At 39.9% G+C, this 27758-nt stretch overlaps 1 protein-coding gene across 23 annotated transcripts in view; it reads right to left on the reverse strand.

The window, feature by feature from the left end:
- Positions 1 to 27758, reverse strand: part of LOC138753237 (neurexin-3-like) — a 2173925-nt gene that overhangs the window by 1143748 nt on the left and 1002419 nt on the right. For all 23 annotated transcript variants that reach the window (XM_069916009.1, XM_069916007.1, XM_069915992.1 and 20 more), the window contains 3 exons: positions 18782 to 19163; positions 15262 to 15452; positions 8832 to 9005 (listed from right to left, as the gene is read on the reverse strand). In XM_069916009.1, the coding sequence (XP_069772110.1) occupies positions 8832 to 9005; positions 15262 to 15452; positions 18782 to 19163 (747 nt within the window). The remainder of the gene's footprint in view (positions 1 to 8831; positions 9006 to 15261; positions 15453 to 18781; positions 19164 to 27758) is intronic.

A 27758-nucleotide genomic window follows, 5' to 3' on the forward strand; every position in this document is an offset into this window, starting at 1 on the left:
TTGGCCTTCAGCCTCTAAAGTATTTAGGAAGAGATAGCTCCAGATTCCTATTGTACTTTGTGTGAAGTACATGGACTTTGAAGGGCCAATTTCTCAGACTAACATCACTGTAGTTGCACTGTTCATTCAATATTGAAAGTAAACCAATCACAGCCTCTGGCAAAGTGTATGAGGAAGAAAGATGCTCTCTCTGGTCTTAAGAAGAGGGCTCAGGGCTGACCTAATGGCAGGATTGAAAATTATGAGATTTTAATACAATGCAGAGAGGATGCTTCTAGTTGTGGAAAGAATACAACTGGTTGCAACAAAATGCAGCCAGGTTCCCAATGGAGTTTCTTTTGTTCAGATTCAGGACACCAGTCTCTGATTCTACTCCTTCACTCGCCATCTTCTTGAAGAATTCATCTTTGTTACGTTCATTCTTCTTTAAAGGACTTGGCAAAAGAACCTACTCGTTAAGGTGAGGGTTGAGCACGTCCCATTCTGGTACCTTCCTTCCAGGGGCTACTTGATGGCACCCTCCTTCACTGTATTGGTGGCTGAAGGGAGTGTGACTGACCAGGGTTTGCTTATTTACTTTTATTTTATTCCAAGGCCATATCCCTTTTGTTGGATAGAATCAAGATATTGCTGCATTAGCCAGAAGAGCCTCCAACTCTTGTTTTCCTGTTTTTAGCACAGCACCTAATGTGCTGTTGGGGCCTGTAACGGATCTGTGTTAATATTAATCCTTAGTTTAATGTTAAAACTATATTTCATCTAGATATGATTTAGTAAGTTAGTTTTGGGTGGTTACAGGGGCACAAAGACAATATATTAGCATGTTAAACACACATGGTTCTTTGTTGATGCTGAAGCCAGCTACCAGCTGCAAAAACATTTGTATTTTAAAGACTATTGGCCACAGAAGCCAGTTTGAAAGTCGAAGAGTCCGATGTGGCATTGCAATGAGAAGAGATGAAAGATTTTTGTGAGGGTTCTTGAGATAAGTGGAACAATGGATTGTCTGCTTGAGTATACAAAATGGCATTTTGTTATTAAATTCCAGACAGCCCAGAAACATGAGAGAACCATCAAAGTTAATTACTTTGATTCTGTGAATAAGTGGACTTGGATGCTTTTAGCACATCAATGTGAAATGACATTATGAACTTCAAAGACAGAAATGATGTCATATACCATGTGATGAGAGATTTTCCAGAAATATATTATTGAAATGAGAGAGAGGTCAGTTTGAGGCAATTCACCATCTTGTTGAGACAGGATTGAAAGCAGCAATATTTCCAGCCGGGGGGTGGGGGAAGAAATCTGTCACTGTTACTCCTGAAAAAGGGGAACACCAAATAAGTGGCTTTGAAAGAGGTCACTTTCCAATTGCTCTTTTGAAAGTAGAGTGCAGCCTCATCGTGTAAGAAAACTGAAGACAGAAAGCTTGACCTCCTGGAAAGACAGGATTTGTATTATCTATTCACAGGAGATACAACGTAAGTGCTTTTAAATAAGTAAGACCACTTCTCATTTGTGCCCAGAAAATAGCCACTCCTGTTTGAAGAATATCTCTATGAGAGACAGCTCATCAAGAAAATTGCAAGTTGAAAGAGATCTAAAGATCTGAGGTTTAAAAGCACTTTATAGTCATTTCTGAACTGAAAATTTAAGACCTTCAAGCAAGACTAAAATGATGCTGAAGTCTTAAAATGGACTTTTCAGAGTTTGAGACTTTAACACACACACTTGTGCATGGTAGTTGAAGTTAGAGATAAGTAAATAATGTCATGTTAATATAGTTTAATAAAAACTATCATTTTGAATTTACCTTTGTCTGGTGAATTTTGCCATTGTTGTTCCTTTGTTAGTGTGAACAATGTCTTTTAGTCCCCAACAAATTTTACAGGGTTGTTAGTTTGTAACAAAATTGGGGGCTCGTTGCGATAAAACCAAAAATATAAGCTTAATGAGAGTCTGTATGATCAATTAATACTTGATATAGTTGGTTAAAAATAGTTTTGAAAGCTAATTAAAATGCTTATTGTGTGTGTGAATAAGCAATGGGTTTTGATAGATGTTTGGTAATGCCAACATGTGTAGATTTAAAAGTAGAGACTTGGTAAAAGGGTGCAAAAATTGCAGCTGATTAGGTTTTAAACCCCCAAAACTAAGGTTGGGCCAAGTGAAACTTCCAAACGAACAAAATTCTTTTACATTTGCAGATGAGCATCACACTGTGGTACAGGGTCACACACAGGTCGTAGCACATCTATAGAGAATCATTGGTTTCTGAGAAGAGTGTTCATTATTGGAGTCGAGGTGTCTTGGACAGACAGAGTTAATGGGTTTCAAATAGGTCTTCAGAACTGCTGAAGGAAGCCAATTTTTTAATCAAAGCCATTTAAGCCTCTTGAATAGAGGCGAGGTCAGAGGTCGTTATTGGATGGTTTCGAAAAAGGAACAGAGTTTTGATAGAATTAAAACTGATGGTCATGTAGTTTCTAAGAATTGGAACTCACCTCAGCGATGATGTAACGATCACATGATTTGGAGAACTATATTACCAAATTCAGACATTTTGAGTTCAGTTTTCGAAGAGTTCTATTGAGAGTACAGAAGTCAAAGCCCATGTGACACAGGAGTTGAAACCTTATGAAAGACAGGTCGAGTTACAGTAAAGCAGAATTGGTGCTATTGTGCGCTACACCTGGGAAATGGCTTTTCCTACTGGGTCCATTTTTGTGCTGCCATTTCCTTTAACCCTTGGCTGGTTTGTGAATTCATTGTCAAAGAAAATAGCCACATTGTGAGTAAAGAAGCCTGAAGATGTGAGGTTTAAGAGCACTTTATAATTATTTCTGAACTGAACATTTAAGACCTTTAAGACCAAAAAGCTGAAATTTTAAAATGTACTTTTCAGAGTTTGGGACTTTAACACAAATATTTACATTTGTACATAGTGGAGGTTTACATTTATATAGTTTAAGTTAGATATTAAGTTAGAGATAAGTAAGAAATGTCATAAAATTCTAGTTTTTATTAAACTATAATAATACCATTGTCTGGTGAATTCTTGTCATTGCTGTTCCTTGTTAGTGCTGACAAAGTCTCTTTAATCTCTATCAAAATGTAAAGGGCTGTTAATTCGTAACAGGCCCAAATTCTTTCTCATGGTGCTTTCCATCATCACCTATTTTGGAAGCTTTCTCAAGATGCAATGGTGACCAGGCTTTGGGGGGGGGGGGGGGGGGGTCAACAAAAATGCCTGAATACAGCATTGTTGGGAGAAAGGAGGCCTAAATCTCTCACTCTAAAACAAACTCCACAGGTCAGGCAGATACATGGAGGAAAATGGACAGTTATCTCGGTCGAGACCACTTCAGAACTTGTTCTGATTTACCAGCTCTGCCTTCTAATGCTTTTTGCTCAAAGACCTAGCCCATTAATATTGTTGTCTTCTCACTTGCGTCCATGGCATCCTTGACATCCTCCAGAACTCTGCTTTCCTCTTTACTGGTCCCAAACAACATGAACCTCTATTATCTGAGCAGATAAGAGTAGTAGTTATGCACAGATCCCAACTTCTGAGCAGATGGAGAGTGCAGCTTTGTGCAGGTGTCCTCTTGTGTTTGCTACTCCTGCCCTGGGAAAAAGGTGTTGGCTGTCAACCTTACTTATGCCTCTCAATCTTGTAGATCTCTATTATCTCTCATCCTTCTTTGCTCCAGAGAAAAAGCCATAGCTCTGCTAACCTTGCCTCATTACTTATCTTGAAATCCAGGCAACATTCTGGTAAATCTCCTCTGTGCTCTCCCCATAGTTTCCACATCTTTTCTGTAATGAGATGACCAGAACTGAACACGATACTCTAAGTGTAGACTCACCTGAGATTTATAGAGCTGCAATATCACCTCAACTTCTGAACTCAATCCCCCTGCAATTTGCCCATAATTTCTGCTTCCATTTTCTTTGCAATGTGCCCATTTCTTTTACCAGTTTACCTTTCTGCAAGGACCACAGAAAGGAAGGTTATATTGCCCCAGTGTCCACTAAACCACAAACTAAGCAAAAATGCATTGGTTTGAGGGCTGCCACAAATTAGAAACTAAACCATAAGAGACTTACCAAATTCATCTCCTAGATGTCCCTGAGTCCCTGTAGTATCTATTGATTATGCACCCACTCAGTTTAACCCAGACAACATCAAGGGCTTGAAAGATCAGGACAAAAAAAATACAGCAAACACACCAACATGGGTCACAACCAACCTGAACCTGTGCCTGACCATCTGTGGTAAGTGCAGTCCTGTCAAAGGAGTAAAGAGTGCACACTATTTTGTACAAGGGTCACATTCTGATGCCATTCTGAGATTCATTGGTCAGGAGGTTAAAAGGTTAAAAATTTTAACCTGAAAGTGAGTCTTTTCTCAATACTAATATGTATTACAGATTGTTTAGTTGGATTAAGAATTTATTTCGCTATCATTGAAGTGGAATAATTAGTGGCAGAGAAATTTAATCTAATTATGGTAAGAAGACACCCTGAATACACTGGAACTGAGTGGATAAGGGTTTAATTGCATACAATCATCAAGGTACAGCAGGAGCTTCACTTCCCATCTGCTCATTCGTGGTGACTGGAATATGGTGAATGTGTGTGTGGTGTTTTAAATGAAGCTGGAGGCAGGTTTATCATGCAGGATGAAGCATTACGATCCTGCTGAACCACCACCACAGCATTACGATCCTGCTGAACCACCACCACAGCATTACGATCCTGCTGAACCACCACCACAGCATTACGATCCTGCTGAACCACCACCACAGCATTACGATCCTGCTGAACCACCACCACAGCATTACGATCCTGCTGAACCACCACCACAGCATTACGATCCTGCTGAACCACCACCACAGCATTACGATCCTGCTGAACCACCACCACAGCATTACGATCCTGCTGAACCACCACCACAGCATTACGATCCTGCTGAACCACCACCACAGCATTACGATCCTGCTGAACCACCACCACAGCATTACGATCCTGCTGAACCACCACCACAGCATTACGATCCTGCTGAACCACCACCACAGCATTACGATCCTGCTGAACCACCACCACAGCATTACGATCCTGCTGAACCACCACCACAGCATTACGATCCTGCTGAACCAATTGAATATGCTATTGATTGTCTGCAAGACAACTGCTGCTCTGCTTCATCTAATCCACTGCCAACCATTCTTAAGATAAGTACAAGCCTGGGTCCAATCTCCAAACTGAAGCAGTCTTTGGTGGCCTGAGCTGTCACGAGGTGTGAGAAGGCACAACAGAATGTGAGAAGAACGGCATTATGGGGGAAGGAAGAGCTGCCAAGCGTGGGTCGGCTTGTTTTGACTCTCCATTTCCCTACGCCATTGCCACATCTTCTCCAACCTGCCTCCTTTCCTTCAGCTCTGAAAGTGGTCACGGTCAGAGACTTGAATTCCGTGCAACTGTGGTAGCCAGCCTATTGGTAGAAATCCACCCCATGACCACTTGTATATCTTGAATTGTGCTTGGGAGCAGCAACTGAATTCTGGAACAGGCAGAACATCACGATTACCAGTTCATTGTTTAGACAATACGGGCAGTCAAACATTGGCCAGGCAGTGCACATTTGAAATTGGAGTAGGAATGGGTTTCCATGGAGACAATATTCATAGAACTGGCACCGCATATTCCAACAGACTAAAATTCCAAATTAAAAGAAGAACTTTTTTCTTTAAGTTTTGATGGGGCTATGTCTTTTTTGCCTGTTATTTAGTCTTGCAATGAATCCTGCATTGCCTTTTTCAGCCAGGATATAAAAGGTAGAGCAATTCTGCCTCTAGATAATATTTGGGAACCCACAAAAGAAATGGTTGTGTCGCTGGAGTTGCTGTAATGGCAGGTCTGCTACTGGTGCAGACACGGGGAGAGCGGGAAGTGGAGACACAGCGCTGACCTATAGTGTTCTACCACCCAGTCCTACTACTAATACCTCCATACAGGCTTTAAATAGAGCAGACATTTTATTTTAAAATCTTGCATCTGTGGGGTCTGGGCTCAAAACGGTGGTGCCTATGTCCGGGAGTGGCTTCGGAATGGAACAGAGCACTAGAAAACGGAGAATTTTTCCCCTCCCCACCCACTTGAGAAGGAGAAGCAGAGAAGATGACCCTACAGGACGGTGACCATGACTGTGGACCAGTGAGGGGCTCTGTAGCTGAAGAAAACAGGTGGCAGAATGTTGGGAACTCAAGGAGAGGAACCCATTCAAGGTGTGGAATACTGGTGACAAGCTTGAGACTGGCTGAAGGGGTACCAGGTATTAGATCCTGGATTCAGGAGGATGCTGAGGGTGGGAGGGGCTCCCAGGGATCCTTGAACACTGAAGGATTCCTGATCATGTCAGAGGTTTGGATCTGGAGTTCAGGTTGCTGGTGGTTTGGATTGAAGTCTGTAACCACTTTTCCCACTGACAACCTGTCCGAGGAATTAACTGGGAATTTACTGAGACAGGGTCCAGTGGAAAAGGAACATTGTCCAAACATCAGCATCAAATTATTTCATTTCACACCAGGGATTAACCACCTCTACCCCTTCTCGTATCCCCAGCGTTTGCCGACACCGACATGCTGATAAAAGCAGTGGAAAAGGGACAGCAGAAAGTCACCCGTTATCAGTTGAAGGTAGAACACTCCAATCCCCGGGGATGAGTTGTGTTCAGTGGAAAAGCAATTAATGTCCCAGTGGAAAAGGCTATCCCAGAACACTGCACAACCAATCAACTGGGATGACAGTGGAAAAGGGTCTGCAGAGGCTATAGGAGCACTGGAGGAGAATCCATGGACATTCAGTGACTGGGGGTGGGGGCGGGGGGTCTCTTTTTTGCTTCTCTTTCTCTGACAGAGACACATGGGCAATTTCTGCTGGTGGTGAATCTTTCTCTGCGTTACAGAAGAGTAGATGCAATTTTGTGTTATATTGCATCTTTTATTATATGACAATAAAAGGATCTTGAATACGGAATCTTGAAAAATAAGATTCGATGCATTCTATTTCCAACTTTCTCCACCTTAACCCCCTCTGGTGTCCCACAGCCATAACTCAAATGGGAAACCAGTTTTACTCTTCCATCTCCTCGATACTCCACACACTAATTATTTAAAGAACTCTTTTTCCACCTATTATTGAAGCCAGGTAACCAACATAAACACAGATCCAATATGCACAGAACTACACCATCTGTTCCAGAAGGTGAATGTAATTCCCACTCACTACTGAGTCAGCCTAATTTATTTGATGAGTGTACACTCAGTATTAAATTTATCCATCTATACTAATGCATTTAGGTAAAAATCAAATGCAAAGAACAATAACATCAAGCATTATAACTAATGCAGATTTAAAGTCGAATGCTTCAAATATTAAATTAAACTTCATAATTCAAAGGCAAAATATTTATCGCCAGATACAAAAAAATCACCTCATTCACTCGGAGTATTTTTAAATAAGTTGTGTCAAAGAATGTTAGTAATATGTCATTCAGCCATCTTAAAATAAATTCTTAATTCAAATGAAATTAGACAATTCATTATGGCATGTTGTGGTCACATGCAAAATTACCCTGGAATGTCCCCCCCCACCCCCGATATAAATGCTCAGATATTCTCTCTTTTGTTTTCCCAGTGATGCCAATATTTCTTGCATCACAAGCTTTCTGTGGAGAATGAAGGATGGAAAGGAAGGAAATTAAGAAATTAAAGTTTAATGTTGATTTAAATTTAAAAAGCAGAAAAGCAGTTCAACCAGGCATGAAAGGTAGGCCAATTCTGCCTCGAAGTAAACTCAGAAAACACACAACAATATCAAGTTTTATATATTTTATTTCCAACTTTCTCCCATTCCACCCTCTACTTCTACCCCTCCTCTGCATCAAGGCCATAACTCAAATGGAAAACCAACAATATCTTCCTTTCCCAACATTTAACCCAGTGTCAAAGAACAATTTGATGAAATGCCAGCACACCCAAATTGGTCTTCAGTTAGAATTCATCAATGCAATTTTTCCAAGTGAGAATCACAGGATGGTAATCAGAAACAGGGTTCCCAATGGCGGTTTCCCATCAGTGGCCTTTCTTCCTGATGCAAACTCAGTAGTAAACATCCTGCGGTGGCTAAAAAAAAATGCAATCGGGAAGAACTGAGACCTATTTCTCGATAACATCAAAGCTCAAGAAATGGTACAGCACAGAAAGAAGATGTTTGATCTTTCATGCCTGCTGTGATTTTTTTTTTTTTTTTTTTTAAAAAGAGGAGCTACCCAATTAGTCCAGAGCCTTTGTCTTCCCAATTTTTCCATCCCAGGTGGCCATTTGCAGATCCACACTCAAGGCATTCATTACAGCCATCAGATTCCAATTCAGATCACAATAGGTCGTTCATGCATAAAATCTTGAATGATGGGAACAAAATAAATGTTTTTGAAGAAATAAAATCAAAAAGGCAAGGTTTTATGTTTCTGATAAATAATATATTTACTCATTTGAAAAGTACTGTACATAGAAATCTTCAAAATTAAAAGAACCCTATCATGTGTGTTATTACATACAAAAACCAATTAAACACAATTTTGGTGTTGGTTTTAACTGATTAAATGGACAGGTTCAGTGGTGAACTAACGATTACAACAAAAGACAAGGTGATGACAGTAAACAACATTGAAATTTTCTCAGATGGATGGATATATAGATGTGGGTTTGCTCTACTGTTCGAGTTGATGCGGTAGCCCGAACTAGAGTTGGAAAAGGGAGTACCTTCACATCCACGTTCAATCTGACCACTGCGGTGTAATGCATCATGAATCAGGTCTGGCAGCCTTCCATTGAGGTCGACAGATGCCAAACAACCCTGAAAACCATCTCTGGAGGCAACAAGTTTTGGCAGATTGCTGTACATGCCTTGGGCCAGCCCAGCGATGTATAGGACACCTGGTAAGACAAAGACAAAGAAAATGACTGAAAATTCTGCTGCAAAGCAATAATCTTCAAAGGATCCCCGTTGTGTCCTACAGCACTTCAGAGCACAGCCTAACTTAAAGCATGGGGGTTATATTTTTCTGCATGTTACCAGCAGGACATCCAATTTAAGCATTGCATGTTTTCCAGTTTTTTTTTAAATAAATGGGAATTAATTTTGTATCTTCCCCATCAGAAGACTAGTTCAAGCTGAGATCCTGTTCATCTGTTGCATGAACCATTTTAATACCATTCCCATGCAGTATAACAGAATGACTGAGGAAAGTTTGCTCCTCAGACAATCAGAGAAATTAAAGGCCCATTGGATTATAATACTACATCCTCCCTCCAGACTCTTGAGAATAGCAACCAAAGATGACAGGGGACAGACAATTGGGTGCAAATGCTGGAATCCGGAGGATAAAAAAAAAATCACAGTGCGAGAGGAATTCAGTGGGTCGAGCAGTATCAATGGGAGGAAACAAACTTTTGGCATTTTGGGCCAGAACCCTTGGTGACGGGTTGACAGTTCTTTTTCTTTCCCTCTTGGTGCTGCTCCAACCAAAGATGACATATCCTTTTGTCAAAGTGGACTCGTTCAGCACAAGCCTAACAAGAAAGTCTCCAGACACTGATGGTAGTTTATGATAGTTCAGCATGAGGCAAGTTTTGTGCAAAGTGGCAAAACAATGTTTTGGACGTGAGGCAGGGCACATCAGAACAAATAACAAGCTGTCTATTTTCAGTACAGACCATCTATTTCAAAATTCCACCAAGTTTCCATGAGGTACAGAAAGCAGAACTTGTTCTCAAAGCTCCCTCAGTAAAAATAAGTCAAGTAGAATACACACAATTTCCTTGAAACATGTCACAGCACTTATGAAGCTTGGAAAATCCAAAACAAAGCAAAGCATTTTTGTTTCGTAGCCACCAGACCTACCACCCCAAACATTCATTCTTTCCACCACTACTGGCTTGGAATGCACCTTTGTGGACTGCTGGAGGCTGGCTCAAGGAGTACTAAGCATCGGAACTGGGACAAGAGAGGATGCCAAGGGTGCTGGAGGCTTCCAGATCATGTCAGAGGTTTGCACCTGGGTTGCTGATGGTTTGGACTGAGGGCCCGAAGCTCGGCTTCCACAGGTTGAGGGAGAGATGGGAGTCAGACTTGGGAATATGTCAATAAAGAGTTGTGGCAAGACCTGTGTCTGGACAGCATGACTGGAGTCATCAGTGCCCAGATATAAGTTGGTGCAATACAATTTCTTGCACCAGCTGTACTCACACAACAAAAATTACACAAATCAAAGCCAGAAATTTCAGAGACGTGCTTTATTTATTTTTATTTTATTTTTTTAAACTTTATTTAAAATTTTATGACATGAATAAATTAAAAATTACATTTAAAGAAATAATAAAAAATAAGATAATAAAAATTACAATACTACATCATTAAACTACACAAATTAACCCCCCCCAATAATTATAACACAACATTAATCATCTAATTTAAAATTAGTCCAACCCTCCCCCCAAAATAAAGAGTGAAGAATTAATTAACAATATTGTAAATAAAATAGAAAAAACCCCACTTACAAAAAAAGGATAAAATTTAACAACAAAAAAAATTACTAACAACAAAAAAATATCAATACTAAAATAATACCCTTAAACCTATTTAAATCAAACATAATACATGTATTTAACAAATGAAATCCACTTTAAAACTAAGTTCAAATATTAAAATCATATATCAACCACATATGTTATTCAAAAAAATCATAATTAATAATACATAAATACAGAATTTCCATTAATACCAAGTTTCCTTTATAATTCATCGAGAGAACAAAAACATCCCTTAGAAAAAGAATCAGATAAACTTTTTATTTCCTTCCCCTCCCCTTATATAAAGAAAACAGTTCAAACTCTTATAAAATTCTCCATATTCTTCATTTATAACATCTTCAAAATTCTCTATCGAAATTAACTTAATTTTATTAAACTCTTCTCCCTCAATGTATTTGTACTTAATTTTCTTCTTTTTCTTCTTATCACCTTTCCCCTCATCTTCCTCTTCATCTAATTCAACATCCTCAATTTTTGACTTATTATCTTCTGTGACATCATCCACTTTAAAAAAAGAGAAAAACCCAAAAAAGAGAAGAGAGAAAAAAACCTCCTAATTCCCTCTCAATTACAATCAGAAAACAAAGAGTTAAAAAAAAATTATTTATTTAAAAAAAATAATAAAAAAACCTTCACTTCTTAACCCAAAAATTAAAGAAAAAAAAACAGGTTGGAGGTAACAACTACCTCCTCCTGTTTAAACTGCCCAAAATATTGGGTGTGAGATAACTCACAGGTAGCTGATGACTTCTGGAAACTAGTGCCCACCCAGTTCCCTCTCCCAACTCCCATTTCATTAAACTATCATCATTATTTAAACTATTTAAACTCTTCTCAAAAAGATAAAAGATGTATTTATTTTTTATTTTTATTTTTTTTAAATCAACGTTACCACTTCGGTCACCATTGCTTCCATTTCTTTTAAATAACTGGATCCCACCTTACATCTCTACTCTCTTTGGAGACCTTGAAGGACTACATCGTTCCTGAAACTGCATGATTGGTAGAGACTGAGCAAAGTCCATAACCTCTTTAGGATTGTCAAAGAACTTTGGCTAATTTCCATCCTAAAAAATCTTCAGTGCTGCAGAATACCTGAATAATCCCTTATGTCTTTTTTTCCACAACCGTTCTTTCACAGAATTAAATTCGCGTCGTTGAAACATAATTTCTTGACTCAAATCTTGATAGAAGAAGATTATTCTGAACCATCAAAGGAGATCTATTTTGCTGGGCATTTCTAATAGCCGTACGTAAAATTGTCTCTCTGTCACAATTGTTTAAACAACGGATCAAAACAGATCTTGGATTCTGTCCTGAAAAAGATTTTCTTCTTAAAACTCCATAAGCACGTTCCAGTATTAAACCTTCAGGGAATTTATCCTGTCCTAACACTCGTGGAATCCATTCAGTAAAAAATTTTCTTGGATCTGGTCCTTCTATACCTTCTGGCAAACCAACAATTTTCACGTTGTTCCGTCTAGATTGATTCTCCAAATAATCAACCTTTTTTGCTAAATTTTTATTTTGGATCTGCAATGTTTCAATTATTCTATTTTCATCTTGCAGTTGATCCTGTCCATCGACTAAACCTTGATCACACATTTCAAATCTTTCAATGGTTTCAAGCTTAAAAGCTCCATTAATGACTTCCGCCATCGCATTAATCTTGGAAATAAACAGGTTCACAAAATTAGCTAAGTGACTCGATACAGAATATATCTTATCTTCAAGATCCTTAACAGACATTTCAACAGAAGTAGATTCAGGCATAATGGGGTCTTGCTGTTCCTTAGAGACCACGGGATCTTCTGTCCCTTCCCTTAATTTAGTATCTTTTCTAGCAGTTTGACTTTGTATAAAAATCCCTCTCAAAGTCCCCCCAGCAATGCCAGGAGACTGAGGATCAGGGTTATCTTTAAGCCAAATCTCTTTAATCATCTTCACTGAATCGATGTCTGGAAAAACCGTTGTAATTGAAGATGCATTTTGCAGCGCCACCACTATAGCAGTCGAATGACAGCACTTTAACTCTCCAGCTGGTGGCGCCCCAGCTGATTCAACTGTCAAAGCCTCAGCAACAACACCCGCAGTGGCCACCGTGCGAAACACTGGCACCCGTCCAGCCCCTTAGTCTGAAAGCTGTTGAGTGCGACCTTCAGAGAGCCTCACCGGCTTAAAACGAAGCTTCAATGCCGAACTCTGCACGTCTTCCTCTGGATCCATTCTACGTTGAAAATGTAGTTCAGAAAATGTAGTTTTTTAACAGTCTGTGGATATTTTCTTTTACCTTTTTTTTTGCATATAAACCATTAGGCACTAATCCAACACCTCTTATTATTTATAAACTTTTAAAAGAACTTTAACGGGCACTTAAAGACAAAAATATAAATCAGAGTCAGGAGAGGTCTGGAAGGCACGTCTGTTCCCTACGCCATCTTGCCACGCCCCCCCCCCCCACCACCCCCGAGACGTGCTTTAAAGGTGGTGTGGAGGTGGGAACTTTTGTTCACTCCACCTGGCTATGTACAAAGACCTGGGGGACATTCCGAAAAAAAATACAAAGTGGATTTTCCACGGGATCCAGAGTTGTCCCTTCTGGGGGATACTGAAAACATATAGTTTAGACTGACAAAATACTAAATTCCGCTCATAAAGGTTGCTTTGGCAGTAGCCAAGAAGTCTGACTCCCAGTTAAATACCACACCTTGGAATGTGGAAATGCAGAGTTGTATTCCACTGGAGAAAAATCACATCTAACCTAAGGAAGAGGCAGGACACATTTGTTAGAGTGTGGCAACCTTATCTGAGATATAACGGCACCCAGATAGATTAATTCCACTACCCCCCCCCCCCCCCCCAAAATAGAGATACTGTAACAATTTGTGCCCAGTAGGAAAAAGAGTGTGACTAGTGAAACAGGATATGGTGCAGACGATGTGTTTTTATTTTTTTCTTTTCAGTTGTTCTGGGCTTTATTTCGGAGTTTATTTTTTTCCACATTTTAATCTTTGTTTCTTAGTCATTATCATTCCTAGGGTTTTTTTCTCTTTGTTTTTCTGTTTAGATTTTTGTAGGGGTCGATGTCTGTATTAACATAAATTACTTGATAGTATGTTAAATTGTGCGTGGGAAGGGATGGGGAGGGGTGAGGATAAAAGCAGACTCTGTAGATACACAGGAATGTTGAAAAGATTGAAAGGTTTGTTGAGTTTTACGAGTCTGAAAATCATAAACAAAATATTAAAAAATGGGTGTAATTGAGTGGCGTGGGGTCGAATGGGCCTGTTATCATGTATGACAATACAATAACTTCAAATCTTGATTCTTGAAGCTAAGTGATGGGCCACAGAAACCTGCCAAGCCTTTTGCAAATGTATTTCACCGATTCATGAATTCTAACACCACGAAGGAGAAGACCAATAGATACTTCGGTCCCATCCAAGTCACATCACTACCCTGGTTTGGAAGTGCATTGCCACTCTTTGTCTCGTCACTATGCAAATATCTTGAAGCGTCCCAGCAAATATTGCCTTCATCACAACAGCTGCTCCACCAATGTCCAAGCGTGATGAGGGGCAGGCAATAAATGCTGGCCTAATAAAACACAACCTTTGGAATCTATAAGCAAAGAATGAAAAACTGAAGGACTCGGTGAGTCAGGCAGATTCCAGGAGAGAAATGGTCAGTCAATGGTTTGGGTTGGGCCCCTTTATAAATAAGGTGTCCCTCTCATTGATAATGCTGATCTTGCAAACAATACCAACATTTTGTAGGAGAACTTGAAATAATATCTCAGCAAGATTTAGTTCCATAATAAAATCAATTTTAATTAAAAGAGTACAGGCTCCAAATTTGACTGACAAGGGAATTAACCCATCATTTCCACCATGGCTGAGATTAGAAATGACAACATATGATACCGAACGACTGCAAGCTTTACTCCAATTTGTACATTGGCAACTGGAAAAAAAAATTACATTCATTTAACTCCGTGCAAAATTGTTGATCTAGCATCTACAATGTTTTGTTTAATTGGCTTGCTTGATTCATTGGGTACCAGTACGGATTGTGGTTCAGTGATATTCTCTGATCACATGATGGCCAATTGCAGATCATCAGGCAGAGATTTGCTTCCACAGGACTACAAATCCAGGGCATGCTGGCCCATTCATCCAAAACTCTACTCTTGGGCAGACAATTTACCAAGAATTGCAACTAGAAACAGCCACATACTGTTAAACCCTCAAGAAATCCTATTTCCTAATGCCCGCCACGCAGGAAGGATTCAGGATAGCTTTGCCTCAGTGGTCAAAGGTCCCAGCAGAGCAATTACCTGCTCTTGCCCCTCTGTCCTGCAGGTTTCTTTCACCATAGACGCTACCTACTTTACTGCATCTTCTCAGCAGTTTCAAATTTGATAACAGTAAACTGTATTTGCAGAAAATAGTTTTGCCCCAATCCCAAAACTACTTTCTTTTCCCAAAGCACAAAACCTCTTGAAATCAAAATGGCATGGATAGGTAATAACTGTGTGGAATTGGAATCAATAGGAAGATTTGGATTGGTGAACAAGGACGAAAAACTGAGTAAAGCTTACCTTTAAGGTCAAGGTTTTTGGCACCATTGATGATTTGAGTCACAGATCGAGCATCCACCTTCAGTGTGTGAGTGTTGCTGTTGTCCCTGGTAATCACAACATTGTGCCACTGATTGTCACTCAAGGCCTTTTCTGAATTCCCCTTGATAACATTAGGCCCATTCCCCAGGTCAAAAACATAGTGGATATATCTGCAAAAGTACAAGGATTCTCGGAGATAAAAACAAAATCGACCAAGGAGAATATTAACAAGCAAACACTGAGCAGTAAATTATCAATCGCAATTCAAAAGTAGAGGAAAAAGAAAATATTGCGATAATTTTTTAAAAAAGTATACACTTCCTGCTATTAAAACAAAAAAAATAAATAAATAGGCTTCGATGCAACATTGCCAATAAAAATACCAAATGCATCTTCCACTTTGAATTTTCATCAACGGTTTCAAAACAAGTTTTGCTGAAACATCTTTGATCTGAAACATTATTTCTAAATGAATGAAAATTTTAAGAATTTAGACATACAGCGTAGTAACAGACCATTTCGGCCCATGAGTCCATGCCACCCAATTTACATCCAATTAATCTACAACATTGGTACATTTTAAACATTTCTCTTTCCACGAATGCCACCCGACTTGTTGAGTATTTACAGGACTTTCAGTTTTTATTTCAGATTACCAGCATCCATTTTTTAAGTTTAATTTTCTCAAAAGCAATGAACATTCACATTAAAGCTCTCCTTCTGTCCCACGCCCCCCAATCGATGTGATCTACTGGTATCTTGTGAAGTGAAGAAAATTCATTGAGTTCCCCTTCCACCCCAAACACACCAGCTGCTCCCATTGGGAATGAGATACAGCCCCACCAGGCTGAGGAACAGCTTCTTCCCACAGGCAGTGAGAACGATGAACGACCAAAGGAATTGCTCACATGGACCATCCAAGACTCTCTTAATTACAAAACAATATTTATTTGTATAGATGAAATACTTGTCCTGCATATGGATTGTCTGTTTGTGTGTACCGAGGACCTTAGAACGCTATTTCGACAGGTTCTCCTGCATATGGATTGTCTGTTTGTGTGTACCGAGGACCTTAGAACGCTATTTCGACAGGTTCTCCTGCATATGGATTGTCTGTTTGTGTGTACCAAGGACCTTAGAACGCTATTTCGACAGGTTCTCCTGCATATGGATTGTCTGTTTGTGTACCGAAGACCTTAGAATGCTATTTCGACAGGTTCTCCTGCATATGGATTGTCTGTTTGTGTGTACCGAGGACCTTGGAACGCTATTTCGACAGATTGTACTTGTGCAACAGGATGATAATAAACTTGACAGGAGACAAGAGAAAACTAGAGATGTTCAGCATCTCATAAAGGTGACGGACACCGAAGCATCAATTCTCTCTCTCTCTCTCTCTGCAGATACATCCTGTCCTGTTGACCATTTCCTGATCCCTTTCCCAGCAAACACTTCTTGCTGACTGATTCAAATTGAACTCTGACGTTAGTCTTGCTAGCAAATCCATTAACAACCAGCAGTTTTGCACATTTAACTGTGAATATAGCATGGATTTTTACTTGTTCTTAGATGAGAGAGCATAGGAGGGGAGAGTGGGGGATAAAGGAGAGGGAAAATGAGGCAGAGAGGAGGAGGGGCAGAGAGGAGCAAAGAATGGGGAAGAAAGGGGAGAGAGGAGCAAGGGGATGAAAGTGAGAAAAAGTAGAATGGTAAGGGAGAAAGGGGATAGAGAAAAGAGAGGGGAAGCAGTAGATACAGTACTACATTTTTATGAACTTTTTGCTGTGCTACATTTAACTACTGTTCTAATAATGGAAGCATTTTTACTCAGAGCAGGTTCCCAGATACAATAATAAGATATAATATTAATATGATCATTTACTTATGTGATGCTGCTTTAATACTAACCAGGGTGAATCTCCTTAATATTAACCAGGCCACCAGGGTGAATCTCCTTAATATTAACCAGGCCACCAGGGTGAATCTCCTTAATATTAACCAGGCCACCAGGGTGAATCTCCTTAATATTAACCAGGCCACCAGGGTGAATCTCCTTAATATTAACCAGGCCACCAGGGTGAATCTCCTTAATATTAACCAGGCCACCAGGGTGAATCTCCTTAATATTAACCAGGCCACCAGGGTGAATCTCCTTAATATTAACCAGGCCACCAGGGTGAATCTCCTTAATATTAACCAGGCCACCAGGGTGAATCTCCTTAATATTAACCAGGCCACCAGGGTGAATCTCCTTAATATTAACCAGGCCACCAGGGTGAATCTCCTTAATATTAACCAGGCCACCAGGGTGAATCTCCTTAATATTAACCAGGCCACCAGGGTGAATCTCCTTAATATTAACCAGGCCACCAGGGTGAATCTCCTTAATATTAACCAGGCCACCAGGGTGAATCTCCTTAATATTAACCAGGCCACCAGGGTGAATCTCCTTAATATTAACCAGGCCACCAGGGTGAATCTCCTTAATATTAACCAGGCCACCAGGGTGAATCTCCTTAATATTGCTTAAAATGTTTTCCCATTCAGGCAGACAGGATCCAGGAAATGGTCACACTTCAGTACATCACTTACTCAGTACTGGACTGGGGTGTTGGCAGAGGCTTGTGTGTTCAAGTATCTAGATTTCAACTTAAACCCAAACTCTGAGGAGTGAAATTTTTAGTCACCGACCCACAATGACATATCATTCCAGTTTTGTTTTAATGTTTGACGTAAACCTCCAAATGATTAATCTTTTGAATGCACGATTTGTGGCCATCCGAGATGAATGAAATGTTTTCACTGCTGGATATCCTGACTATAGTCTCAGGGGAAAGACTTAAATGTGAGAACACATCTTCATCTTCCAGAAATGCTCCTTCAGTCAAGGACCGTGCCACTTGTGAAGCTGGCAACTGCAAATCAATAACCTCAAACTTAGGTTGCATATTAAATGATGTCAGTCAGAAACCATCAGCTATGCTTACAGGTAGACAACTTTTTTTCCTGAATAAGTCACGTCTTGACAGAGATGCCATTTATTTTTAAACAAGAGACTTTTCAGGTAAAGTCCCATCACCCAGGCATTGCAGAAAGAGCTCAAGTTTTTAAACTCGTGGAGCTTCCACTCAAGGCAGTACTACAGGGAATGCAGATGGACCAATTGAATCTAGAGTTATACCAAGGAGAGTGATTGGAGACACCAAGAATAAAATTGAGAGAACTTCATAAAATTATTCATTGGAAGTAGGAAATGATTTGCAAAAGTCTTTTTAATGAAGAATTCTCAGATTTTTCTGTGCTGCATTGAGAATCACTGCTGGCAATCGCAAAGAACATGAAATATAAACAGGAAATACAAAACAAATCCAACAGGTCAGGCACATGTGGACAAAGAGATAGTTAATGTTCCAGTTCCAGGATCTTTCAACAGAACTGAAAAAAAGAAAAAAGGTTAGTATCATTTTGATTTTCAATCATTCATCAAGAAAAATCTTACCCTTTGACTAATTCCACTGCAATGAAGTCATTGCCATCTCCACTGTTGAACAGGATGAATCCATCAGGAGAAGTGGTTTTGAACTGGAAGAAGAGATGCATGGATGTGTAAGCATGCAGAGTGGCCAGGGTCAAGTAGCTGTTCTTGGTTTTGAAAGTGACAGGATCTGCAATGATGGACCTCATGCCAAACCTAGCATTTATCTCACAGTATTCAATGTCCCCATTTTTGCACAGATCAATATACATCATTCCGTTGAATTTCAAGCTCTGAAGGTGTCCAATGAAACTGGATGGAGCCACAGAGATGAAGCGCCGTTCTGTCATTATCCCGGTCTCAATGTTGTGAAACTCCAGTCGCGTGTGATCACCAAGCATTTGACCTATAATTTAAAAAAAACTCAGTGTTGATCATGTATCATTTCCTCCCTTCCCCCACACCACCCCTCCCTCCCTGTTCCCTCAGCAGCCAGTACAAGAACATTATCAATAATTTATCTAATCAACTTAATCAGAGTGGTAAAGACAGGATGCTTAGCAGGAATAAGATAGGAAAGCACTGAAGGAATATGGGTCAAGTCCAGGCAAATACAATGAGCTCAGTTGGACAGACATGTTGGGCTACAGGGTCTGTTTCCTTGCTGAATAACAAGGACTGCCATAACATAGGTAAACTGTAGAGTTAAAGATTCTGAGAGACAGACAGTATACAAGATTTCCCAGAGCAGGAATAGCACACAACAGAGGACCTCTGTACAAAGTAAAGGGGACACATCAGGGGTACATTGTATTTAAAAAAAAAAAGTTGTGGGAGCCTGAAATGCTTTGCCAGGGGGTGGTGAGGGACATTTAAGAGTCTCTTAGACAGGCGCATGGTTGAAAGTAGCGAGTTACAAGGTAGGAAGGGTTTAGTGAATTTTTTTTTGTAGGTATAGGTCAGCACAACATCAAGGGTTAAAGGGCCTGTACAGTACTGTTCTCTGTTCTATGCTATGCGATGTCCAGTAACCCACAACCAACTATTTTGGGTATTGAATACTCCAAGTGCTTTCTGCATCTTCTGTTTTCACTGCACAGAATAAGTGAGATTGATCAGAGCCCTCCCTCCCTCCCTTCTTCCAGTGTCTTCCAGTGAGCTTTGTTAATTGTTAGTAGGTTGGTTTGTATTAATTTCAACCATGAAATATTTCTATAAATAAATGAATTAATTTTTCTTGCTGCTCAGTACTTTTTGTGAACTGATATTTCCTAATTGCCAAGGATTAACCAGAGAACGCAGGCAGAATCTATGAGGAAGTCGCTTCATTGAGACCCAAGTTATTGACAGCTGCCAAATGCCATCTGCTGGTTAACATTGGCATTGTCTGGATTAAATACTTGGAAAATCGGTGACAAGCAGACAGGAATGACACTGAACAATGAAGAGTTTGCTTTCTGAACACTTTTGGATGTATTTTATGGATTTTGGGCTGTTGATCACAAAAATTATTAAACATTTTCTGTCAACGTACCATTTTTTAAAAAATAACATTTTTTATGATTTCCTGTCTATTTTAGTAAAAACACAAAATGCTGGAGGAGCTCAACAGGTCAGTATCCTTCATCACAAGATAGAGGAGCAGAAGTAGAGTCTTCTCTGCCATTCTAATCATGAGCTGATCCATCCTCCCACTCGCCTGCTTTCTCCCCATAACCCTTGATGTCCTGATTTATCAAATACCGGTCAATCTTATTTATTTATGTAGCAATGGTAAAGAAAGATGACTGACATTTCAGGCTTGAGCCCTTCATTAAAGTATGAGAAAATGGCAGCAGGAATCCAAACAGAAGAGTGGGGAGGGGAGTGGTAAAGGCAGGAGATGATAGGTGGAGTAAGGAGGGAGGGAACAGCAGCAATGAGGGGGAGGAGGGATGGCTGGGTGGGTGGAAGAACTGGAAAGACGGGAAATGGGGAAGGGAAAGAAAAGGCAAGCAGGTTTAGTGGGAAGCATTAAAGTCAACGTTCACACCATTTGGTTGGAGGATGCCCAGTCAGAAAATCCAGTGTTATTCCTCCAATTTGCTGGTGGTCTGGGTGGGATAATACACAAAGCCATGGACAGACACGTGAGCACTCAGAATTAGAATGGTTGGCCACTGGGAGGATTTTTGTGATTTACTCCTATCATATTTCAAGTCTACTTCAAGCATTGAAAATTCATTTTCTTCATTCACACTTGGACTTCTTCCTGGCTGATCTTAGGGCTGCATGGTGAACATGGTGAACGGTTTAATCAGGATATAGCAAACTTGGAAAAGCAGTGCCGGGGCAACTGGAATCCATCAATGCTGGCCGACTATTGTTGGACTCTGACATTAGATGCTGAGTACAATTGAAAATCAGCGGAAAAACATTTAGGTCAGATGAACAAATGCAATGTGTCAGTATCAATATGTGATTAAACAGGATAAATTCACTACGTGTTTCTCCAACTCGGGTTCGGCGCCAGAATGAATGTTAGAGGGGGCATTAGCATGTTGGGGGGGGATAGGGCTACTGACGCTTAACGCATGCTAGTGATGCGGGAGAGGGTGTGGACGGGTCTGACAGCGATGGAGGGCACAGGGCCTCATTTGGGGAGGGCAATGCCCACAGATGCCTCTCTTTGGTGCCAACCCTGCTCCAACTTCCTACATGATTTAGCAAATCTGAAATCATCTTTGTATTGAGCTTGAAGTTGCATCATAATCCTTCTAAAAATAATTGTTGTCCAGTGTTATAACAGATAACAAAATAAAGGCAGAACAGTTCTGGGAAGATAGTGGTTTGTAAGAAATGGCCAAATGAACTGCGCATTTTCATCATCACGCGCAAAGAGGTGCACAATTAATGATGAATTCCAAATGTTTCATGAAGGTGATATCTAGAGCTCATCTCTAATTACCTTTAATTAACAGAATAAACAGTGATAAAAGCTTTCTCTTGCCAAGGTCCAAATAATTACCAGGACTGTCCTCGTAGTAGAACAACAAACAGAAAGGATTAATTAATTATGAAAGACTCTGCTAAACTTTGGATAAATGGATGAAAATTGGGTGTGTTCTGTTAGATACGTACAATTTCTCAGCCCAATAAACTTTAATGCCCAGATTAGTGGATAGAAAATTACTAAACCCCCCCCCCCCCCTTTATTCTTTTGGGGCTCTTCAGAACTGTTTATACTGTACATTTGTGATGTTAGTGGTGGACAGGGAGACCAGAGGAAACTGGTGTTATTGAGACAGATAACACAAGGAACTCCTTGAGCAGTTAAAGATTCAGGAATGGCTTCTCTTTAAACTGTTCCACCAACATCACCTCAGCCGGTCAAACTTCCAGTTATTTAATTCCCATACATGATTTAAGTGCCCAGGGTGATTTCAGGGATGAGGTATGGCATCATCCAGGATTCTTCCATTTGCTAGCAGTCAGAAGGCTGTGGGCTTAGCCCCATACCATGAAAGGGAATAATTTCCTCCATACCATCATGCTAAAATTTCTGTGGTTCCATATTTCATGATGACTTAGGAGGCTATTTGGCCTATCAATATTAGGCTGACTCTCAGAGCAACCCCATCATTCTCATTCCTCATTTTATTCTCCCATAACTTATTCCCATGAGTTCCTCTCAAATTCTCCTACCATTCAGCTATACTGCAAGTTATTGAAAGCAGTGAGCCTTTTTATGGGAAGGATATTGGAGCATCCAGGGGAAACTTGTGTCGTCAAAGGGAAAATGTGCAAACTCCACACAGGCAAGGGTTGAACTCAGGTTACTAGGCCTATGAAGCAGCTGCAGTACCTACTGCACCCTGCCTTCAGCACGTACAGAGAAGGTAGGAATGTGGAAGCTGCTGAGACACGAGAGCGCTGGGCAAGTGTGAGACAGAATGAGGAGTCCACAGTCATGGCGATAAGATTGCTGAAATTTGATGGGAAACAGATCAATTGGACTGAAAGTCTCTTCTCTGATAACTTGGTATAATCCGTACTACACTTACTTACAACATTTGGGTAGAAACCATGGGAACACCTGCCCAAGCTCAGGAAACTTCTGGAGTGATGTTCAGATAATTTTTCACCCCTGGCCTCAAAGTAATGCCTGATGTTTACCTCCTGATTACTGATTGATACATAGAAACATAGAAGATAGGAGCAGGAGTAGGTCATTCGACCCTTCGAGCCTGCTCTGCCATTCAACGAGATCATGGGTTCAGTACCCCATTCCCGCCTTCTCTCCGTAACCTTTAATACCCTTATACTGAAGAAATAGATCCAATTCCCTCTTAAATAGATTTAATGAACCTGCCTCTACTTCCCTCTGTGGCAATGAATTCCACAGATTCACCACCCTCTGGGTCAAGAACTTCCTCCTCATCTCGGTCCTAAATGGTTTGCCTATTATCCTCAAACCATGGCCCATCCTTGGAAACATCCCATCTGCATCCATTCTGTCCAGTCCTGCCAGAATTTTATAGGTCTCAACTGAACATTGACTCAATAAATTTCCCCAGTTATCCATCACCTTTCACGAGTGAAAAAGAAAATATGGTCATATAAAATAAATACATAGAAAATAATCATCGAATGGACAGAAGCAGGGGCACAGCACAAGTTAAAACACTTCTGCTAGTCAATGTAATAAATCAATGGAATTAGACAATATCTGAAGGGTAATCATGTGGTAATGTCATCTTGCCCAATGACCATCCAATATCAATCCCTCCATCATTCTTAGCCTGCTCCTGCAACATTTTTTACTTTTTAATTTTTTTTTAATAAAGTGACTAAGAACATTTCCTCACTTCTCAGCCAAAATTGGTGTATGGGGGACAGTGCAGCAGGTTGACAAAGGTTACAACAGGATACGGAGCAACTAGGTTAGTGGGCAGAGAAATGGCAGGTGGAACTTCACTCAGATAAGACTGATTTGATGCATTTTGGGTGGTTACCAGAGGGCAGGGCACACACAGTCAAGGCAGGATCTGGACAGCCTCATTAAATGGAGAGACTTCGAGGTACAAGAACATAGTTCCCTGAAAGTGACACCACAAGTTGACAAAGTTTTGAAGAATCTGGACCTCGCGTTGATAAACAGTACAAAAATGTTGGTTAGATCACATGCATAGAATTAGGTGCAGTCTGGTCTCCATGCTGTGGGAAGGATTCAATTAAGGTAGAAATGATGCAGAAAAAATTGCAAGGATGTTCCTGGGACTGGAGGACGAATTAAAAGGAGGGAATAGATAGGCTGCAACTTTGGTCTTGGAGCAAAAGAGGCTGAGGAGTGGCTTTATAAAGGTTCATAAAGTCCTGAGGGGCATGGATAGTCAGAGTTATTCTGAAAGTAGAGGAGTCAAAAACTAGGTTAAAGGTGAAAGGGGGAAGATCAAAAAAAGAACCTGAGCGGCAGGTTTTCCATACTGAGGGTGGTGGGGATGTGAAACAAGGGGCCAGTGGAAGTGGAAGTACAAATGCAAAGTTTTTTTAAATATTCAGAGAAATTACAAGTGCAAGGATATTGGCCAAAATCAGACAAACGGGACGTGCTTAGAAAGACATCTTGATTGGCAGGAAAACTTGGGTTAGAGGCCCTATTTCTGTGCTGTGACTCGAGCTATGTGGTATATTAACAATGAAACACTTAATCCCAGGGTAATCCTTGCAGTTAGCACAACGTCTGTTTAGCACCAGTGATCGAATGCCACACTGTCTCTAAGGAGTTGGTACGTTCTCCCTGTGTCTGCATGGGTTTTCCACGGGGGCTCCAGTTTCCTCTCACCATTCAAAACATAATGGGGGGTGTAGGTGACTGGGTTGTAAATTGGGCCGATAAAGGCCTGTCTAAATTTTTAAAAATATTTTTAAAATTGTTTCAAGTCTTCACTTTGACTGCACTGCCAGCATATTCAAGGCAGACACAGAGGCATTGATGGTAAATAAAAATTAAAACTGAAGAAAAAGCACAGAAATGCTGGAGGAACTTAACACGTCTTGCAGACGTTTTGGTCATGAGCCCTTCAAGGTACGAGTAAAAAGCAGACAGGCACTTGAATTGAAAGGCTGAGAAGGAAAGACAGGGCAGGGGGAGGAGCACAGGCCAACAGACAAAAGGTGATAATTGGACATGGACAGGAGAGGAAAAGTGAGAATTAATGGTGGGGGGTGGGAAGAGAAGCAGCTCTGTTAATGCAGAGCTGGGGGAAAGAAGACAGAGGGAAAAGGAAACAGACAGAACTAGAAAAAAGAAATTGGGATAGAAAAGTGGGGGCGGGGTGGTCGTGGTGGTTAATGGAAAATGAAGGAGTCAATGTTAATGTAATCTGGTTGGAGGATGCCCAGGCAGAATATGAGGTTTTGCTCCTCCAATTTGCGGCTGGACTCATTTTGGCAGTGCATGAAGTTATGAGCAGACATGTCAGCTTGGGAATGATCCCTGAAATTGAAATGGATTTCCATCCCCATGATTGCAGCAGACTGAACCAAGGTGTTCAGTGAAGCGATCTCCCAGGCTGCATCCAGTCTCTCCGATGTAGAGGCCACAACGGGGGCACCAGAAGCAGTAGATGCCCCACTGCAGTGTTTTCTCACTTCGAAGAACTGTTTGGAGCCCCCAATGACAGTAAGGGAGGAGGTGTAAATGCAAGTGTAGCACTTAATGTGGTCCCAGGGGTAGGTGCCAAGGGGGAGAATGGTGAGGAGGGAGCAGTGGACGAGGGAGTCACAGAGGGATCTGTCCCCACACAAGATGGAGAGAGTAAGATATGTCTAGTGATGGGATCACATAGGAGATGACAGATTATAGAAATGGTGCATTGGATGCAGATGCTAGTAGGGTGGTCAAGTGAGGACAAGGGGAATCCTGTCTGACTGAAATGCTAGAAATTCAAAAATAGAAAATGCTGGAAAGATTCAGCAGAAACAACTGTGGAAGAGGAAACAGTCTTAACATTTCAGACCAAAGACCCTTCCTTAGAACATTGTTTGACTCCATTTCTCTTTCCACATGTTACTCAGCTGAGTGGTTCCAACATGGGTTATTTTTATTTGAGATGTCTGTCTTTATTAAAAGGCCCGGGGATTTTTGGCCGATTTTCACTTCCATTTCCTATTTTTAGGAAAGAGATTTGTGAATTTGATAAATTGCAGACATATCTAAAAATGGTCTGTCTAAGGAAACTGAAGAGAAAATAATTTCCTTCCCTCTCAGGTACAACCAATTTATTCACTGTTTATATTCATTTAAGCTTATGGTGATGGTTCCTTTGACGAATTACGAAGGAAATATGGTATTAGTGGAAATTCTATATTTGTATATTATCAATTAAGATCTTTTATAAAACAGTTATGTGGTCGATATATGATTTTATTACCTGAATCTAGTTTTGAAGAATATGTACTTCAAATACCAGAAAAGGGATATATAATCTGATTTGTATTGTATTTTACAAGAAATTGATAGTAAAAAAGACTGGGATAAAGATAAGTTGAAATGGGAAAAAGATTTAGGACATAAAATAGCTGAAGAAGCTTGGATGGAAATTTGTCAGAATAGTATTCGGAAATTAATTAACGCTAGACTAGCGATGATTAATTATAATTTTATTCATTAGCTATATTTAACACCGGAGAAATTTAAAAAATTTGGTCTTAGTAAGTTGGATTCTTGTTTTCGATGTGATCAGACGGCCAATACTTTTTTTAACATACTGTTTGGCTTTGTGATCGATTGCAAAGTTTTGGAAAGGTGTTCAATCTATTTTTAACAGTTTATATAATATCCATCTTGTATTAGATCCCGATATATTTTTATTAGGGAACATGCAATCATTAATTGATTTAGGTTTAGAGGATTATCAGATTTCCTTTATCTATTTAGCTTTAGTCGTGGCTAAGAAATGTATAGCACTTACTTGGAAAGATAAAAATATATTAACTTTAAATAAGTTGTATTTGGAGATGAAATTTTGTTTGACTATGGAAAGGATATCTTTTTCAATTCAAGATTGGATGTCTTTTTATAAGTTAAAGTGGACTCCGTTTGCTAATTATATGCATTTAAGTTTGATTTAAATATATGTTTCAGTGTGATATTTTAGTATTGATAAAAAAATTTTTTGTTGTTAGAATTTTTTTTAGGTCAAGTTTTATCTCTCTTTTTGTAAGTGGGTATTTTTTTTCCATATATAATATTGTTAATTTTATTAACTCTTCACTCTTTATTTTGGGGGGGGGGGAGAAGGGCTGGACTAATTTTAAGTTAGATTACTAATATTGTGTTACAATTAACAGGGGGGGGGGTGTTATTTTGTGTAGTTTTCTGATGTAATATTGTAATCATACCATTTTTATTTTTTTAAAATTTTTCTTTAAATGTAATTCTCTATTGTATTCATGTTATAAAATTTTAAATAAAGTCTTCAAAAAAAAGAGCTTATGGTGATGGTATCATTTCAATGTTTTAAAAAACCCTGTGATGCAATCCAGCCTCTCTTGTTTGTGTTAAGTAAATGCTTCTGCATAGATTCAAGGCAATCTTGAGTGCTCGAAACAACGGTATTTTTGAAACACAGTTAACATTATCATACAGTAAATGCAATTTAAAAAATGGATAAACCAAGCTCCAAGCCAGTTTGAGGAAGAGCTCAGGCCCAAAACATTGGTTGTAAATGTTAGCCTCCTCTGGACACTGCAGGACCTGCTGAGTTCCTTCAGAAATTTTGTGTACTTACTACAACCACAGTATCTACAGACTTTCTTGCTTCACTCCAAGAATTTTGGCTGCTGGGAAGAATCAATTGAACCAAAGAGAATCTGACTATTTCAAGGAAAGGGACAGTGAGTTATTCAACAGTCCATTCAGCCTATTTGTGCTTGTGCAAATTCTTCACACAAGCTTTCCCTCCACTAACCCCATCTACCTGCCCAACCCCTCCCATTTTTCCCTCATGATATTAGC

This window comes from Narcine bancroftii, chromosome 2 (assembly GCF_036971445.1).
Source record: "Narcine bancroftii isolate sNarBan1 chromosome 2, sNarBan1.hap1, whole genome shotgun sequence".
NCBI classification, from domain to species: Eukaryota; Metazoa; Chordata; class Chondrichthyes; order Torpediniformes; family Narcinidae; genus Narcine; species Narcine bancroftii.